Raw genomic sequence first — 19,114 nt, 5'->3', positions numbered from 1 at the left:
GGGCTGCACTGTCCTCCCACAGACCCCAGCACAACCAGGGATCATGGATCATCCACACCTGGGACAGAAGTCTGTTTTAAGCACTCCTGTACCCGTGTCCCAGACCTTTTGGCCATGCTGCAGTCATTACCACTTCTGAAAGGGCTGCAATTTTCTGTACTTTCAGTTCCTCAATTACATTGATTATCACATTAAACATTCCTGGTACTACAGGAACAAACTAAAAATAATAAGCTTGTATCTTCCTAATACAAATGAAACCCATTTGTACTACTAAAAGTGTAGCAGGTTCATTGTTTCACAGTAATGAAGCTTTCATCTCAAGAGATTCAATTCATAAAAAACTTGCCAAGGCTTTGCACGTTTTCTTTTTTTTCAAACTGCCATTAACAGTCCTTTAAGTTCATATCTTATTCAGCATTAGGCCAACAATTGAAATAAAAAAGAGAAGAGACACAGAAAAGCAGAAAAAAAGCACTATCATCTCTGATGGCAGGGACCCCACATCAGGGTCAGTGCCCACCCAGGCTGGAGGCATTGTGCACCTTGCCCTGCTATAAATAGCTGCAGACACCTTTGTTCCACTTCCCAAAATAGAGACACATTGCAAAGGAGATAGGAAGAGCAGAACACTGCACATGAACTCTGTTTTTATACCTATAAATATCCATTTGTAACCAAAGCCAGGCAGGGTAGGCAATAGCCCAGCTGAGGAGATGCTCTGTGAGGGAAGCCAGGTGGGGGTGAGGAACCACCAGGTTTTGATGCTTTTACACTTCTCCCCATGACATGGTCCAAGTCACAACACTGTGATTAAACATATCACATAAAAATTGGGATCTGGCCACTCCAGAGGTTCAGCAAAAGTAAAGAGTCAGATCTGCTTCAGGTCTGCTCATTGTCAGGACAGGCTTTGAGGGAGCATCTCCTGCTCCAGAAGAGTTTGGGGGTGGGCATTGCACCAGGCTTTGCTCTGAGGCTCCCCCAGGGGAGATGAGCTCCTGCTACCCCTGGGTAAAACAAAAATGGTCCTGCTTTTCCCAGTCTGGTGGCTTCTGGTGACAGAATGGCACTGAGTGGCAGTGCTGCTGGAGCTGACCTCTCTCCATCCTTCTCTCCATGAGGGGATCCTGGAGATGAAGCCAGCCAAGACATGCCTGCAGACATCCCTCCCATCAGGGGCTCCATCTGCTTCCCTCCCTCCAACAGGCACAGGCTCACAGATCTGGGAGCAGCAAAGGCTTCCAAGCTTCAGGAAGGGAATTTAAAGGCAGGAGAGAGGTGAAGGAGAGGCTTCTCCTGGTAATTTCCCTTCAGGACAGAAACAGCAGCACCTGACCCCCACAGAGCAGCACCTGCCCATGCCAAGGCTCAGCACCCACAGTGGGAGCAGGAAGGGGGAGGAAGAGCATCAATCTCCCCTTTTCTTCCTGACTGAGGTGGAAGTCAGGCCTTGCTTATCACAACTTTGATTATCTAAAAACTCATCCCTTAACCAGAATGAGGTCGTGTTCCTGACATGTTCAATTGCATCAAAAATCAGCTTGAATATATCAGCCCTCATTTATCAGAACCAGCTTATTGTCACTCATATTCCTTGATAAATGTAGGTCTGAGCACTTTTGGCTTTGCTGGGGTGGGCAGCACATTTACACTCAAGTGTTTTCCTGCTAAAATTAAAGATCTGAAACCACAGGTCTGAATCTGAGCAGGGCTGGATCAGCCTCCCCAGGCAGAGCACTCCAGATGCTGGAACTCTCCTGCTCAGATATTAGAGGGGCCACACCACCTAATGGGAGCACAGATTTGGTCCCAAATTGGTGACATCCTGGAGTATGGTCCTGCCAGAACTGCCTGGAAGAGCCACACTCCAGCTGCTGGTGCTTCCCAGGGCTGGGCAAGCATTCATAATGAGCTCAAAACCCTCCTGCAGGAATGGAAAAACATCTCATGGATTTGGTGCTTTGTTGCTGTTTGTTGTGATGATTCAGAGGAATTAGTGCCATGGAACATAAGGCAAGTGAGGAAACACAGAGGATCTGGGTTGCCAGTGTGAACCTGCCTTGCTCTTCATCCTCTGCTCACTTCTGCCAAGGGCTGCTGGAAGGGTGTTGCAAGAGAAGTCTAGGAGTGATATTAATTCCTGATTTATCTGGGAAAAAGAACTGGAAGCAGCTTGGTTCCACTCATTTGTAATTTGATGTCCCCTTCACTACACGGGTGGGCTCAGTAGCACAGAAAGCCCCACCAGAGCAGAACAGTCCTGCTGGCACAGCCTCAGCATGCACAGGGAGTTGAAGCTTTCTGGCTGCAGGTGCACCAGACATGCACAACATGAACAGTGATCTCCAGCCCAAAACCATCCCCTCATCCCTGAGGAACCCCAGGCAAATCTCACCACAGAGCTTTTTTTGCTGGCATCCTTCACTTACACTGACTCTCTGAGCACAGTTACTGTTTCAAACACACTCTTCTTAGCCTCACCTTGGATCAACTTTTCCAGCAATACTGATTCCTACTGATTCCTCAGTGAGCACCTTCCCTGCAGCTTGAGCAAGCACCAGAGCACAGGCAGCACTTTGCTGTGTGTGAGGAGGGGGTCAGGCAGCAGGGGCTCATTGCCAGAGCCAGAGGGCAAGCAGGCAGCATCAAACACACCAGGCACACCTCCTGCAGAAAGTCACCCTGTCTCTGAATCCTTGTGCTTGGCAATCAGTCCCACACAAGGCAGAAATCTGGCTTATTAAAGCATGAACTGCTGAGCCCCTCGTTAAATGCCAGCCTCATCTTCTCCTGGGGGATTATTTACCCTGCAGATGGGGTTACTGACCCTGGAGCAGCAAAAAGGATTTCTAGCAGAGATGAGGCAACTGGGGCACATTTGCCATCCGTAGGGTAATACCATGCTGTCTCACAGAGAGGCTGCTTCCCACACACATCAGAAAATATCCAGTAGAGCTGCATGCACACAAGGCATATGTTTCTGTATAAGGTATTTGTATAGTGTAGCTCCTCTTCCTGCTTCCACTGTGTTTTATCTTTAAATTGGGAGAGCGTTTTAGTAGCAAATCATCAGAGAGGAACTGCTAGTTACCAAGGAGATTCTCTGATGAATCACAGACTGACTGGTATAAGACCTAGACAGGCTGTAGCTTCTTAATTTGCGAGACCTTACATTTCAAACGGGGGGAAAAAGATCCTCTCACAACTAACTGTGGACCTGGCCAGCAAGAGCTGCTTTTCCTTTTGCCACAGCAGCCAACAGCAAGAGCTCAGCATGGGAAATCAGTGAGCAGCCAGGGACGAGCGGGAGCGCCTCTCCAGCACGCTCTGGGCTCAGGAAAGCAAACGGCACCCAAGGACAAAGTGGTCCGATGGAGGTGACTGAGGGAAGGGCTGGGAAGCCCCTGATTTCCCACCAGCACAGGCAAGGGCACGCAGGGATGAGCGAGCACTGGAGAAGGAGCCGCACAGCTCCTGCACAGCCCTGACGCTCCGGAGGCAGAGGGGGCACGGCCAGCCAGGGCTCAGCACAGCACTGGCACTGCCCCAGCCCTGATCTCCTGTCTCTGCCTGACTCCTGCAGCTTCCTTCCAAGGAAAAATGAGAGGGATGAGCTTTGCCAAATGACTGAGAAGGCACCGACTCCACACGGAGCGTCCTGCCCTGGTGGAAATGGCCATCATGCCCCAGAGGAGTCACGGCAGCCCAGGATGTGCAGGCAGAGTGGATTTCAAGAAGAGTTTTTATAAACGTGGGGAGAACAAGGAGCTTCGTGAAATAAAGTTTGGAGAGAGAAAGCTCAGCTTTTTTTGGGTTGACTTTATTCAGAGGGTCTTCACACCCACTTCCTACTGACAGCTTGTTTCTGTGTAGTTGCTGAATTCTGGTGCTTTGCCTCTATTTAAAAACCAAAAGTAATTAAAACTTCCTGGGAACTGTGAAAGCAGCAAGAAATACTTGGACACATTGAGAGACGAGATATTTGGAAGCCTTCTGCTGGTAGCTAGGCTGTTTTCCCAAAGGTGGCAGCTACAGAAGTTCGTAGATGAGAGGGAAAATCTCCCTGTCGCATCCCATTGAAATCTCCATTTTAGGCACTGCTGCTCCACTGCTGCTCAGGTAAACCTGATCCTTATGGGGGGAAGCTGCTGGATGGGCCAAGCAATTCGGGATGGGGTGGGTGGAAGAACTTAGGGCAGTGCTGGGGAGTGGAGAGTAAAGCATGTATCAGCACACGCAGGTTTGACTGCTAGGTGCACACTGGAAAGGATTTCCTAGAGTGATTGCAGCTGACAAGGGGCTGGCACCAGCCAGGCTTTAACCCAGGAGTCAAGTGAAGGGCATTTTATTAGTCAAACAGTTTCAAGTGCTGCTCTGAGTTATAAATTACACTTGCTCATCTGAGGAATGAATTCGCTGTTGGTAGCATTTGTGGGCTGGAGCTAGAGGCTTACAATGATGTCTAACTGATGCATATTGTGATGTTTCAACTTATTAGTGTACCCTGTGGACCTCTTTTGGAGAGCAAAATACCCCAGAATGCTACAATAGAGACTGAAAACAGCATATGGGGTAGGGAAGGGACACAAGAAACACTCCCTGACAGCAAGCTGCTCTCAGAACCACAAAGAAAAACTGTCAGGAAATTCCAGGCTGTGGCTCCCAGCCAGGGGGGAACTCACTGTCCCTCCCCTCCAACTTCACATGCAGGAGTTCATACAGCATTCACTGGCAGCGCTCCCCAGCTGTGTCAGGCAAGCTAAAGGTGTAGGAGTAACAAATTAAACAGGCTGCCAGCTTTAACACACTAATTGGGGGTTATGATCTTCCTTTTTTTTAGGATGGACTTGAAGTCATGTATATGTTTGCATTTAAAACAGAAAAATACTGAGGAAGCTGTAACTGCACACAAACTTCCCACTGACAGAGCACAAACTTCCACACTCTCCCCAGCTTCCCCAGCAGTGCCAGCACTCCAGCCCTGGGTTGATTTGGAATATCCATATTCCTCAGAATGCATTCAGAATTCTTTTGTCCAAATGTGCACAAGCAGCAGGAGCTGCTGGAACAGGAGCTGTACTATACACAGTGATTTTAATCCAAGAATAGCAAACAGGCAGGTTAGGGATTTACAAACAGAAGAACTAAGGCAGTGAGCATTTAAATAATTTGGATAAAAACTTGAAGGTGGATAGAGCAAGTGTCCAGATGGGAACTTAGATCTTCACTTGCACTTTGTAATAACAATCTGGAAAGCCTTGGATGTTGCTTGCTTGTGATTTTTGCTGCACAGTGCAGTTGGTCTGAGCACAGGGACAGTAGCAAAGCCCCCGTGGTGTGACCCCTGGGCTGGAGCAGAACCTGCATTCTGCCTTTGCTCGTGAATTCTGACTGCAGCAAATGAGTAGGAGATGGACAGGGGTCTGAAGAGTGGCTTTGGAGTTGGGTTTGTCACCACAAACATTTGCCTGTTTGGGGTGAATAAGGTCAAGGAAAGAGGTAGGGATCCACAAGGAATGTAAACTGCCAGGTGAAGGGTGATTTCCACCAAGCAGTGGGGCTTGGCAGCACATTTGGTCCCTCCTACTAACCTGGTATGGGAATGGGGAGAGATTTTGTTAGATAACACTGAAATACAAAGAGACTGAGAGGCAGAGCTTGCTCCAGCCCTCCACACATCCTTCCATGGTGTTTCTGGCCAATCAGTTATTCTCAGCACACAGAGTGTCTGTTGCTGAGCACGGAGTCCAGGCACTGGGGAAACTTATGAAACAGCCACACAGATTAGCTCTCTGTCATAATCTCCTGAGTCCCACTGGAGGAAATCTTGTCTTTCCCTAGGAGGCCTTCACTGCCCCACTAGAAATCTTATTCTCCAGCAGCCCCTGGGCAGGGCAGGGGGGTTTTGCTTCACAGGGATGCCCTGCACCAGCCTCAGTCACTGGGTCCTCACCACCCAAAAAAAGTGGGTAGATAGATGCCACAAAGCGTTCTCCCTGTGTCCCCAGCATGGTGTCCCAGCATTGCCCAACCTCAGGCACCACCCCAGGAGCCCCAAGGCTGCAGTGGGTTGAATCAGGACTCAGGACCAGCCCAGCACCTCCCATGCCCTGGAAGGCAAGGCTGTGTCCTGGCACAGCAGGGAGGTGCAGGATCATTCCTGACCACCTTCTCTGGATGACCCAGACTGCACCAAGGGGCTCTGCAGCCAGTGCTCCTCAGATGGGAGCGTGGGATTTACAGCATGGGGCTCAGGAGAGACAAGGAGCACAGCATTGCAAAGGAAAGCAACCTCAGCACCCTTCCCACCTTCAAAGCTGGTAATTGTTTCTTATTTCCCTTTCTACTTTTGCTTTTAAAGGAGCTGGAGAAGTCACTTCTCTGTGCTGCTTTACATGCCAGGTGCAGACTGCTGGGAGATCCCAACACCAAGCACTGAACCTTGCAGATCCAGTACCTTTCAGGCTATATCCAAAATGCCAGAGGCAACCCAGCAGACTGGAGCATTGCATGCATCCAGAATGACCAACATCTCTCCCCTTTACACTCCAGGATCAGCTGGTATGTCAGTGTGCCCTGAGCCAGATGCAGGATGTTGTGCCAACAGAGAGCAGGGACAGCAAAGAAGTCTCCTGGCTTTTTGCATGCCTGTTCAGAGGCTGCAAACACAGGGGTACTGATGCTTGCAGCACCCTGCAGGTCAAGGGCAGCAAAACTGAGTCAGTGGAGGGATCTGCATGAGCTTCCTGAAATAATGCTTGGGGGCACATGCCAGGAGTTGCCACTCCCACAAGAGTGTCCCTTTGGAGTTCTGCAGTGCCTGCTGGGCTGAACAATCCTTTTGGCTCATGTAATCTAGTTTAAATGCAACAAGCATCCTCCCCACGCAGGTGTGAGCCACAAGCACCATCGTTCCAGACACACAAGCCACTCAGAGCCACACTGCCTCTCTCTTAATGGAAAAGAGGCATCACAGCAGCAGCTACACCATGGGCCATTAACTTACTGCCTGGCAGATTGATCCTGGACTTTAACATGCATTTAACTAGAGGTTTAGAGCAGAGGTATTGCAGTGCAGCTGTAGAAATGCACTTTTACAGGAGCAGTTTTAGTGCTGGTTGAACTCAGTGGCAAAGCTGCCTCCGGCTCCTGTGTGAGCAGGGACTCACTTCTGTGTGTCCAGGCAAACTGTACTGGGCTTGAGCTGAAGAGTAGCCCTCCACACTAGAAATATGACAAACTGGAAAAACTGTTCATTTTTTATTCTGCCTCAATTCTTAATTACGTTGTTGATGTGTAAAGGTTGGTGGGGAGATGAAATGCATCCCATATGAGGGAAGCACAAGTGAAAAACCTCAGAAATGCTTTAAGCCCATCTATGTCCCACCCACATGCTTACAGCTGGATTTATTCTGCTTGAAACTGAAGTCTGATCCCTGCTAACAGCACAGTTAATTATCTCTGAGTAAGGAGCTGTGAGGTTTTGAGGAGCACTGGACTTTGAGAGGCAGGGGAGCTTTTTGGGAAGCACTGCCAGATGACCTGATGGGTCTCAGCACTGCAGGCTCCCCTCCAGGGACCAGCAGGTCAGCTTTGGGAGGCAAAGGTCACTCCTGGGATTTCCTGTCAGCACAAGCTCTCAGTGAGGAAGGAAAAGAGCTTTCCCCCCTCACCTCATCTCCAGCCCTCTCTCTTCCCACTCAGCATATGTCCATCCTTCTGTGTCCCCCAGCTCTGCCATCCTCATTAGATTTCCCACCCAGGCCTTATTCCACCTGCCCAGCTGTTCTCAGGCTAAGGCTCTACATCTGGCACTACAAATTGCCCTATTCTCACTCTCCTCCCATCCCTCTGCTCTCCATCCCATGGCCTCCTGCCCTCCTGCATTGCCCCCACACCACATTCTTATCTATGCCTCTGATGGGGTGCTTCCAGCACCTCAAAAAATCCCTCCAGCCAAATCATTGAAGCCATTTAATACCACATCTGACTGGTACGGGCATTGTACTACTTAAAATAATTGCATTTCTTACTAGTTACAGATAAAACAGACCCTTTTTAATCATGTTTTAATCATTAAGATACAGCCTGATGTGCATTACAAGATTATTAACAGCCCCATAAGTGAAATAACAGATACAAGACCAAAACCTAAATCATAAGTGTTCTCAGATGCCTGTAGATTAATCATTTTATATCTCCATAGGAGCATTCATCAAGGCTTTCCATTCTCACAGAGTCTTAAAGCCACAAGAAAGCTCTGCTCCCAGTTGCAGCTCTGCCTTTCCTACAGGAGCAGAAGAAGGGAAGGAAGGCACTTGTTTGCCTCCAAATAGAAGTGAATGAAAAATATGGAACAGGATATAGAAATTTTGATTCCTCATTATTCTGTTTCACTCTGTGAAAAAACAGTGCACTTCTGTGTCTATCCTCTACAGCAATTATAGAATTAAAACTGCTTTTAAAGTGGTTTTTTCTTCAGTGCCTTCTTGAAAGTACACATCCACTCCTGATCTCATGGGCTCAAACTGTACTGCTGGTATTTTTGAAATTGATTGCAGACTCCTGATCCATTAAAAATAAGCAGCACCACGAGCAAAACAAAAGCACAGGTGCTGCTGAAAAGTGCAATCACTGCTCAGAATCTGAGCTTGTGGTTACAGAGACAGAAACCCACAGCCTCCTTCCTGCAGCACAGGGTCCAATTTCCCTCCATTTGGGTTTAAAGAAATGCCCACACAGCAGTGCCTGAGCTCTGTGTGCCCCTATGGAGTGCTGTAAGTGCTCAAGGAGCAGCACAGCTTGGCTTTAATTGCATAAGCACACAGCTTGTTCAAACTGCACTCAGGCTCACACTCCAGGATCTGAAGAGTTCTTCAGAGCAGTCACGGTGCCGGATGCATCAGTCTCCTTTGCATGCACACAAGGTGCTTGGAGGCTCCCCTCCCTGCTCCTGGGGTACAAACCACAGCATTTCCTTTTTGCTGGTGACTCAAAAAGACCAGAAAATTGCTGGTGTCACAGTGGTCAGGGAAAGCAAAACAAAAAGTCTGAGCAGAAAGGCTCTACCAGGATTCAGATGAGTTTAATCCATCTCCTCTTTATCTTTACAATGCAGAAGCATTTCATCAGAGCACCAGGAAGCCACAGCACTGCTCCCAGCCCAGTATTTGCAGGACGGACCATCGTGTCACACACAGAGACACCCATTCCAGACTGGGCATTTTTGTGTTTTTTTGTTTGCACCTGACACGAGCACCCAGCCACACTCATAAGTCAGTCAAAGCATCTGCAGCTTCCACGGGCAAACCCATCATGTGAGACAAATGGTTCACTTGCTCTCACCATGGTTAATGGCCATGAACCTGAAATTTCAGTTCATGCCAAGGAATACAATAATCATCAATAAATTCTGTCCACAAATAACCAGAGAAGTCTTGAGCTGTGCTACAGACCAAGGATGGGAAGAGGACTCGTTTATGCCTCCGTTGTGTGTGATCACTCCAACACTCCCAAAATTGGCTCCCTCAGAATTATATTTAATGAGTTATTGCTGTAGTCTAACCCAGGGCAGTTCAGTGGCATGTCATTAGATGTGCAGTCTGACACTACAGACAGCTGCTCCCACCCAAAATCACTCATTAGAGCTCGTGCACTTGTTCAGAGCTTAAGCACCAGACCAAGAACCACCAGGTACTCAGGTCAGGCAATTAGAACCCTCAATGCCCTCTAGTCAGGCATGCCTAAGCTGTGAGGAAAGGCTGTTTGTTCAGCTGGGAGAAGGGAAAGCAAGTCCCTTGTCCCTGATCAGAAGCATTAGAGACTGGAGCTCCCTTTTGTGGGACCACAGCCAGGCTACTGCTTCTTCAAGGCCCTGGCCAAACTCCAGCCCTTAAAGAGCTTTATCAATGGCATGTTGTTAGGTGTCCTGAGGAAGAAGATATTACAGAAATATGGGCTATCATTCATTATTGCTGCCAGTTTTATAGGACAGACGTCAGCAGAGCACAGCCAAGGCCTCGTGTTTGTGGTGCCAGCAGGAGCTCACAGCCCTGGAAAAGCAGGTCAGGCACCCCCATGCTTGGCACCAGCTGGGGACAAGGCCACCAGTGAGGGTGACCACAGACAAGAGCTCAAATGCTCTGCTAGGGTTCAAATCTGTGTAATTTTATCTCTGTCCCAAAAGTGCTTTTTCTTCCTCCAGCCTTAACTGAGGGCCCTGACTGTGCTGTTCCCAGTGAGGTGACTTGGTGCCCACGTGCATCTCCTGGCTGCACCCTCATGCGTTCCCCCAAGCTGCTTCCCCATCAGGGTGTCCACAGGAGCACTCAGGCTCAGACTCATGCTGCAAACCATCTGGTACAGGCAGCATCAATCAGCTCCCCTCAGGCAAGGTCTGATTATTAACAGTGGAATTTTCCAAATATTGACTCATTTTAGCCTAAATAATCTCATTCTGTTGTTATTGCCTACAAAGCTGGCTCTGCTTCACCTTCCACAATACTTCAAAAGTGACTGAGCTGCGTCAAAGGCATCTCCCATGTAACAGCACCAGAACCAGGTCAGGTTTAGCACAGTCCATCAGCTAAACTGAAACTCCCAGACCCCCATCTGCTCCTGTCAGGCAGTGACAGGCATAAATCAATACACTCATTCCTGCACTCTTTTTCCATGGCTGCATGCCTACAACAGGGAGGGAAGCACACACATTGAGCCTTATTGAACTTTAACATAGATAACTGTGAACACAAAAAGTGGCATCTTGTTCCAATGTAATATACACATTTCACCCCAGAGGGGTGCAGTACAGGGAGTAAAGATATTTTAAGAAACAATGTACATATAAAAAGGAAATACATCAGACTACTGTACCCAGTACCTGGGAACACAAAGAACAAGTTTCCACTTGCTTGCAGCTTCCCATTCTTTGGTCCAAAACCTCTTAAAAAAACCAAAAAACAACAAAAAACACCTCAAAATTTCTTCAAAACATCTCACAAAGAAACACCACAGGACAAAACCCCAAGCCTCCCTCTCTCCTGGCTGAGCTATTCCCCTGCTCTGCATCAGCTTTGATCATGGACACCTGGAGCCCACAAGCACCGAGCTCATGCTGGGCTGATTGCTCTGAATTGCCATGGTTTCATTAACTTCAACAGATCCCTGATGATAATCAGTGTCAGCTGAGGATGCAGGAGCTGTTTCTGCTATTTGTTTATGAGCCCAGGCAGTGTTTGGGGAGAGTAGATAAAATAAAACATTATTTTTCTTAAGCCTGAATTCGGGAGGGTGGTAGCTCCAGTTAACTTGCTTGCAAGCAGAGGGATTTGCTTTGTGATACATTGATTCTGACTCTGAAATTCAGAGGTTTAGCATCCATTTACTTAGAACAACTTCAAGGAACATCAAACAGGAGGTGGAAGAGGTTTTGGATATTTTCCTGTTGCTAAGGAAACTTCCTCTGTGGTGGCTCTGTGCTCGCCCCAGCTGGGTCACTTGGGCTTTGCTTCTCTGAGTAAGGGGTGAGTCATGGCTGGAGAGCAAATGCACAAACTTCCTGAGAGATGCCTTTATCGTGTGCTTCTACTCACAAGTGAAAATAAACATTGTTAGCAGTGGTTCATAATAAAAAGCTCTAGCAAATCTATATTAATACATTCAATAGTAGTCACATGCTGTATATTACCAATTGTACCTAACCCATCAAACACACAGGGAAAATAAGACTATTTTTTCCACACTCTTTTAGCATTAGGGTACATCATGCCAAAAATGTCTTGATGTCACAACACTTTGAATAACACTGCTTTCTAAGTTCCCCTCACAGGGTACAACCAAAATCTGAGTTACTCAACACCAACATTCATTTCTGAAACTACCAGTAATAGATTTTTGCATGGGAGGTTTGTTTGGTTTTACAGTAAAATAATTGCTGTGACAATTTATCAGCCCCACAAAACATAACATTGTTATGGCTTGGATAGCAAAGCTCACTGTAAACCTTTCCTAGGTGAGCTGTAGTACCCCCTCTTAAGGTTGGGGTGTTTGGCCTTAGGATTCCAAATTACGCTCCAAATTTTCAGACATTCCAAAGCTTGGAAGGTGAGATCAGTTAATGCCCAAATCTACCTCTACTCTTGAGGCAGCACCTCCAAGTGAGAGCTGATTCCATCTTGGCTTGGAGAAATGATAAATTTATCTGTTGCTGCCACCTGTGATACAGCAGGGAGCTGGAGATGAGTATCCACAGCATTCAGCCCCACAGGCAAGGGTGTTGTTCTTTTTTTCTGGAGCTACATAAAAATCCATCAGCCTTCTGGGGAAGAAGAGGGTGCAAGGGTTAATGGCTCAACAGTGCCACAAGCTGTTCTGCCTGCCATGATGGGGCTCTTGTGGGAGCACTGCTTCTGGTTTTGTTGTTTTGATATTTTTGTGATTTTCTTCAGCTTATCTGCAAGAAAAAGTCTAATCTTATGCGTTATCAGCCACACAGTCTCAGATGAGACCATGTGGAAATGGTTTATGCTACACCCATGCAACATTTGGGTGTGAAGATTCAATGACAATTCCTCAAAGGCCCTTCCAAAGTATAACCCAAAGCCCTCAAGTGAACGTTTGACTTCCTATCCACTGATCCTATTTCTAATTATTTATGAAAAACAATGACTGATTTCTGAACCAAGACTTTCTGAAGATTTAACAGCTTGGCATTTGAGCATCATTGACTTTGTTTCACTGAATTTCCCCATCCACTCCCTCAACTAGATGTCCACTCCCAGCACAGAGCTCCAGGGCCAGCCCTGTGTCATGAAGAGCCAACAGGCAGCATATGGTGACACTGGAAAAAGGCAGTAAATTTTCACATGTTGTTTGGCCACTGACTGCAGTTGTACATGGCTCAGAGAGCAAATGCCAGAGCAAGCTCCTCTGCCCTCCTATCAATGCCTGAATCATGCAGCAGCTCATGGGTTGCATCCAGGGCAGCCAGAAAATTGAACCCAAAACCAACCTAAACTCCTTTGCAAACTTCATGCTTCTATTCTCCAAAATGTGACTTGGTCCTAAGATAATTCCATTTGCTTCCAGATTGCCCTAAAAAAACCTTCACCTAGCTTTGACCTCAAATCCTTCTGTTCCAGTAAGGGCTGAGAGAAGATTGCTCTTTAGGACTCCAGCTCTTGTTAATACTCCTAAAGAGATTACTCAAATCTCCTAAACAAATATCAGAATAGATTCTGGACTAAGCCTGGGTGCTAAAATGACCTTGCTGATAAAATCAGCATCATCAAACCTCACAGATTGAAGAGGGAAGCCTTGGATGTAATTTTGACTCGGTAGCTATTATCATGGTAAGTTATCAGACTGCTCTGCATCTCTCTCCCCCTATCTCTAATTCTCTTGCAATATTCCTTGGGAATTGGTACGAGAAGTGTCAGATCTTCCAGATCCTCGTGGGAAAAACAATATACTGAGACAGTCACTGGGGCTATGCACCACCCACTCTTTTCTCTCACTAGCACTATTTGCTTTTCCCATTTGGGGTATTTGAGTTGTCTGGTTCGTTTTGGTGTCAGCACGAGGCCGGTTTGTGGAGCATCCCAACTCCTTTGTATTGCTCAAAGTGCCTTTGATCAGATGTGGATCCAGTTTTGTGCATTTGGCAGGGTGGTCAGGTGTATTAGTGTACCCTGGGGTCCAGCATGGGCCATCTCCTTTGGTCAGGAGGTCAGGAAATCACCCTGCCACCTCTGGGTGATTTCCCCTGTTTGCAGATAACACCCAGAGTTATTTACATCCTGTGTCTTTGTGCAGTTTCCTTTGTGTCTCACCTGGGTTTCAGAAATAATAGTCCTGCAAAGACTGATGTGGATTTTGGCCTTGTAACAGATATTTTCTTAAGGACCAGGAGTGAGTTGGTCAAGTTTGTGTTAAGTATTTTTGTCATTGTGTTGTGGCCAGGAATGAATACCAGAAATTTTCTCAGGAATCTGTGATGAGCATTTCACAAAAGACAGGTCATTGCACCACTTTCAACCTACATCTCTTCTGTTGTTCTTTGACTGTTCTTCTATAACCCCCTCAGATTTCTGTGCAAAATCTCTAGTGTCTGTAATGGGAAAAAATTTAAATCCAATAAGAATTAACAGGCTATTTTAAAAAAATACTCCTTAGAGGGCAAAGTCCATTACGACTGAAGCATTTGCATTTACTTCCAAATCTCTTTACCCAATTTTCAGTTTAATTTAGTCATTTGCTAATCCTAATTTTCCAGCACTGTGCTTACAATATCTAACCAAATATCATTCATGTGGAAACACATTAAAATTCTGCAACAGACTGGAACTTACAGCTTCTGAACTCTTGTCACTTTGCTACTCAACTGTCAACCTGTAATGGTGGCTCTGACTCCCTCTCCCCACAATCATTTAGTCACCAGCCCCTTCCTGAGCACTCTGCTCCATTTCTCTGGCACTGTTGTCCATTATGGCAAAAGTCCCACCAAACTTCAAGGACACCTAATGAAGGAACACAACTTTTTTCCAAAATATCTCTTTATATGCTATTATTTGGGTTTTCTTTGGTCTTAAATAATTTAATGTGTTTCAATGTTGACAGTGTGGTGTGTCGCATAGAAATAGGAAATAAATGCACTGTGTCAAAATACTGGGAATGGTGTGCTAGTCAGAATAGTCAGAACTGAGAGGCTGTGTGCTGTACACCCTGACTCCCAAGTAAAAGGATCTGGTTTTGTTCCACTGAGCAGGGCTGAGTTTGAGCAGGCAGATCCAAAGGCTCTGATCCCATCACATCCCCCTGTTCACCCACTCCAAGTGGAGCTGGGCTGGACTCACTTCTGGCCAAGAACACCACGCAGGGGAGCATGGTGAACCTGCCCTCTGATCCCAGCTGGGCTCACAGGGATCAGAAGTGTCTGTGAGGATCCCAAGCTGAGGCTGAAAGTGCATCTCCAAATGAGGCAGCTGAGAGACACTTTGTACTCAGTGGTGCTGGCTCCCTTCCCTCCACAGCTGCCTCATTCTCTCTCTTCAGGGGGTTAGGTTTCTCTGAGCTAATTTAAGGAGAAAAGCCTTTTTAATCCGGTATCTTACAGACTCCGAGTATGTATATTTTTATATTGTGAATAAAATGTGAATATTAAGCTCTTTAGGCAGTGACTTTGTCTTCCAAGATCTCTTCAAAGCCCTTAGAGTGCTGCTGGTATTACAGGTGTAAATACTATAAATAATATAATAGAGTTTGGATCCCAGAGATCATTGGGAATGGGCTCACAGAGTGTATCTCTGTGTTGGACAGAAAAGGCTCCGGAAAGTGGAGGGCTTTCCCAGAAGTTAGTACTGAGCCTTGACCTGGAAGAGCTTGGGGTCAAGAGCCTGCTTTGATTTAGGTTCCCTCACGGTTCATGAGGCTCTTCTTGCTTTGGTTCCACCAGTTAGAAAGGGACAGCCTGCCCAAGGAGCAAAAATACAGTTCAGCACTCCTTTGAGAAGTGGGCAAGAGCTGTTTAACCCTGCCAGATAACAGCATGTAGTAGCTCAAGGCAGAAAGGGAGAATGAATTCCCTAACCAGATGAAGGCAAAGAGGGAGGAAAGGACTTAAGAAAGTAAAATCTTTGTAGAAAAGAATATATTATTAACTGCAGAAGTAATTTAACAGAATAGTAATGTTCTCATACACTGAGCAAATCTAATACCAACTCTGTAAATTTAATAAAATCGCTGCAAAGGCAGAGAAGTTCAATCTGAAGTGCACTCTTCTGAGGCTGAGGCCAATGCTCATTAAGTACAATAGAAATACTTCATCAGCTTCAACACCAGATGGATCAGGTGTCCGCTGGATTTGGGTTGTCAGTGGCTGATATTGTCACCACAGAGTAATCCACTCAAACTCGCCATGGCGATCAAAGGAATATCTCATTTCCACAACAATACAAGCAAATTCTCAGTGAGGAATAATGACATCCTTTACATTGGAAAAGACCTTTAGAAACATCAAGTCCTAACCCAGCACTGCTGAGTCAACCACTAAACCATGTCCCTACACGACTCCTCTACATCTCTTTGAAACCCTTCCAAGGATGATTGATTATTCAACACTTCCATGGGCAGCTTGTTCCAGGGCCTGACCATCCTTTTGGTGAAGCAACTTTTCATAATAGCCAGTCTAAACCTCCCCTGGCACAATTTGTGGCCATTTTCTCTTGTCTTCTCACTTGTTACCTGGGAGAAGAGACCAACCCTCCCCTTGCTAAAACCCCCTTTGAATGGATTATAAAAAGTAACATCCTTTAGCTTCCTTTTCTTTTTGGCTAAATACCCCCAGCTCCCTCAGCTGCTCCTCACAGGACTCATGCTCCAGGTCCTTTCCAAGCTCCCTTGCCCTTCTCTGACATGCTCAGCCCCTCAATGTTTTTCTTGTAGTGCAGGACCCAAAACTGGACCCAGCTCTCGACATGTGGCCTCACCAGTGCTGAGTACTGGGACAATCCCTGCCCTGCTCCTGCTGGCCACACTGTGCACAAAGTGAGATGCCACTGGCTTTCTTGGCCACCTCTGACTCCTGTTTGGCCAGCTGTTGGCCTGTGTGCCCAGGTCCTTTTCTGCCAGGCATCTTTCCATGCCATAATCCATGTGGAACCCAGCAGGCTGCAATGCACATGGAAAACTCCAGCCACTCACTGATATTTTTCACTCAGCTATCTTGGTTTATCACTTTTTGCAGGTCTCAGCAATGTCTCTTGGTTGAGTGTTCCATTAACTTTTTCACCTCTTATGTCTTAAAAAAGACCAGAAGTAATCTTAATCCCCCTTATCTTGCTGCACTATTATCTTGCTGCATTCCTGGGGCCTTCCCACAGAGGCTTTGTGGAGCTGTGTTTTTCAACTTAGCCCAAAATTGGCTTGGAGGGAGACAGTGCAAAGAGTTACTTGAACAAACTAGAAATAGAAATTAAAGTCTTAGTTTGTTCCTGATGTTAATTCAGATCAGATTTGACTGGGGTTTGTTTTGCTGCATTTTAAGAAAAAGGAGTTGGTTTTTTTTTTTTTTTTTTGTTTGAGGTAAGAGATTGATTCCTGAGAGATCCTCTCTATAGATTAGTCCCTTGGGTAATCCATACACTTGGGCCTGCTGGGACCAGCAATTAACCCAAACCTGTCAACTCTGGAAAGAATGTCACCATGACATCAGTGATGTTCTTTCGCCTGATGAACTCAGGGTGACTGTCATGAAAAAAGGGAGTGTAAAACTGGCAATTGTTTAAATAAAAATGACCAGGAAAAACAGGTAGAAAATCTACCTCCTTTAGCATGGGATTGAAGTAATTTTGTGGATCATACATCTGTAATAGTTCGCTGTATTAGTAAATGCAGTACAGAAGCTTTCAAGTTCAAAGCAAAACTCTCTGTTTATTGCTTCAGAAAGTGCAGCCCAAAAGCTACTGATCTATTTGGAGAGATAAGCACCCCACAGAGTTATCAGAATCAATGCAAACACTCAGGCAAAGATTCTATGCAAATAATAAATAAGTACAGACTTAGGAAATAGAAATGTAAGACTTAAAACTAATTGAAATGCTGACTCAAAGAATAGCTCTTTCTTCAAACTCAATTCCAAGAAAGGGAAGAGAATCCAAAATGTGGTAATTTCAAGGTGGTAGCCAAGAGAGGAGATAAGCAGCATCTAGAGCAAAGGAGATGGACAAGGGCTAGCAAGTGGTGAAAGCAACACTGGATTTTTTTCAATTATTTTAATATATATGAACTTAAAATTACTTTTTACAAAAAAGGTCTAATTTTGTGCCCATGTTCTTTTTTGAGTTCAAGAGAAGTTTTGACATGAAGCCTGTTTCTGTTTTTCTGAGCCATTTTCATCTGCTTTGATTGTCTCTGAATCTGCCAGGGAATGGGATGGGATGGGATGGGATGGGATGGGATGGGATGGGATGGGATGGGATGGGATGGGATGGGATGGGATGGGATGGGAGTCCTGGTTCAGGACAAATCATCATCCGAGCAGCTGCCATCTCTGCAGAGGGGACAGGGCATCACTCTGCTGGAACAAACTGTGAGGGTGGGAGAGGTGCCTGATGGACACTGACCCTAGGCAGAAACAGCCAAGAGAACAAATCCTGTGCTGGGGAGACAGAACAGAGTGGGGAGAGGCAGCAAACACCAGGCAAATGGGAAAGAAGAGGAAGATCAGGGGTGACCTCAGGTTGCCACACAAAATATTTAAAAGAAACAGGGAAATTACACTCTCTTTGACAGAGAACATAATTAAATTGTGGATTTTCCTGGCAAAAGACCCAATGAAAGCAACAACAGGAGATGACTTGGGACAAAGACCAGCTCTGAAACCTGCCAAGCACAGATACCAGGAGGGTTTGAGAGGTCCCACAGGCTGCTCACAGCTTGATGCAGGTCCATCCACACCTGCTGTTTCCTCACACCCATCCCCAAGCACCCATCAGGAGGTGCTCAGCACTGAATGTGCTGGACCTGGGCTTTCACCTGCTCCAGATGGAAGGGGCAGAGGGCAGGCCACAGGCTGGTGTAATCCAGCTCCACTAAAATCACACCAGACAGTCCCAGAGCATGGGAAACACCAAAGAGTCTCATACATGGTCCAAAGGGAAAGAAACACAGAGAAAGGGTCGAAATTCAGAAAACATTTTGATAAAAAAACAAGGCATTGTCAAAATATCAATCAGAAGCCAAGATTTGGCAAGATCTGCTCTTGTTTAACCTTCAGCATGAGATCAGGTCTCAATCTTTCTATTCTTGGTAACAGCTGATGAACACAGTGAAACAAGGTATTAATAAACATCTGCCCAGATTTTAGATTAATATGGAGAAGAATTAATGGAGGTCTTAGCACATTCATATTTTCTAATTATAGCAGATGACTTTATTTATAGAAATAATAGAGAGGATGGAAATTGTCACTGACACCATGTCAATATACGTAACCAAATCCAATCATTTAATTGCATTACATTTGGCCATGGAGTCACATCAATAAAGGGCCCTCCTTAGAGGAGCTCAGTGGTCACTAGGTACTTTATGTTAGAAAGCTATTAGGATTCATTCT

At 46.1% G+C, this 19,114-nt stretch overlaps 1 protein-coding gene across 4 annotated transcripts in view; it reads left to right on the top strand.

The window, feature by feature from the left end:
• Positions 1–19,114, top strand: part of KCNMB2 (potassium calcium-activated channel subfamily M regulatory beta subunit 2) — a 93,793-nt gene that overhangs the window by 40,911 nt on the left and 33,768 nt on the right. For 2 of the 4 annotated variants that reach the window (XM_054282903.1, XM_054282902.1), the window contains exon 1: positions 3,139–4,122. The exons of 1 other annotated variant lie outside the window; for it this stretch is intronic. In XM_054282903.1, the coding sequence (XP_054138878.1) occupies positions 4,049–4,122 (74 nt within the window). In that variant the 5' untranslated portion in view covers positions 3,139–4,048. Of the gene's footprint in view, positions 1–3,138; positions 4,123–19,114 lie in introns of those variants that run through there. One more of the 4 variants, XM_054282901.1, reaches the window with a different exon arrangement.

The sequence above is a fragment of the Melozone crissalis genome, unplaced genomic scaffold (genome assembly GCF_028551555.1).
Source record: "Melozone crissalis strain CALT ecotype California unplaced genomic scaffold, PUWL_Pcris_2 ptg000034l_1, whole genome shotgun sequence".
In the NCBI taxonomy this organism is placed as follows: Eukaryota; Metazoa; Chordata; class Aves; order Passeriformes; family Passerellidae; genus Melozone; species Melozone crissalis.
The sequence above is the reverse complement of the archived record's forward strand: the minus strand, read 5'-3'. Positions and strand labels throughout refer to the sequence as shown.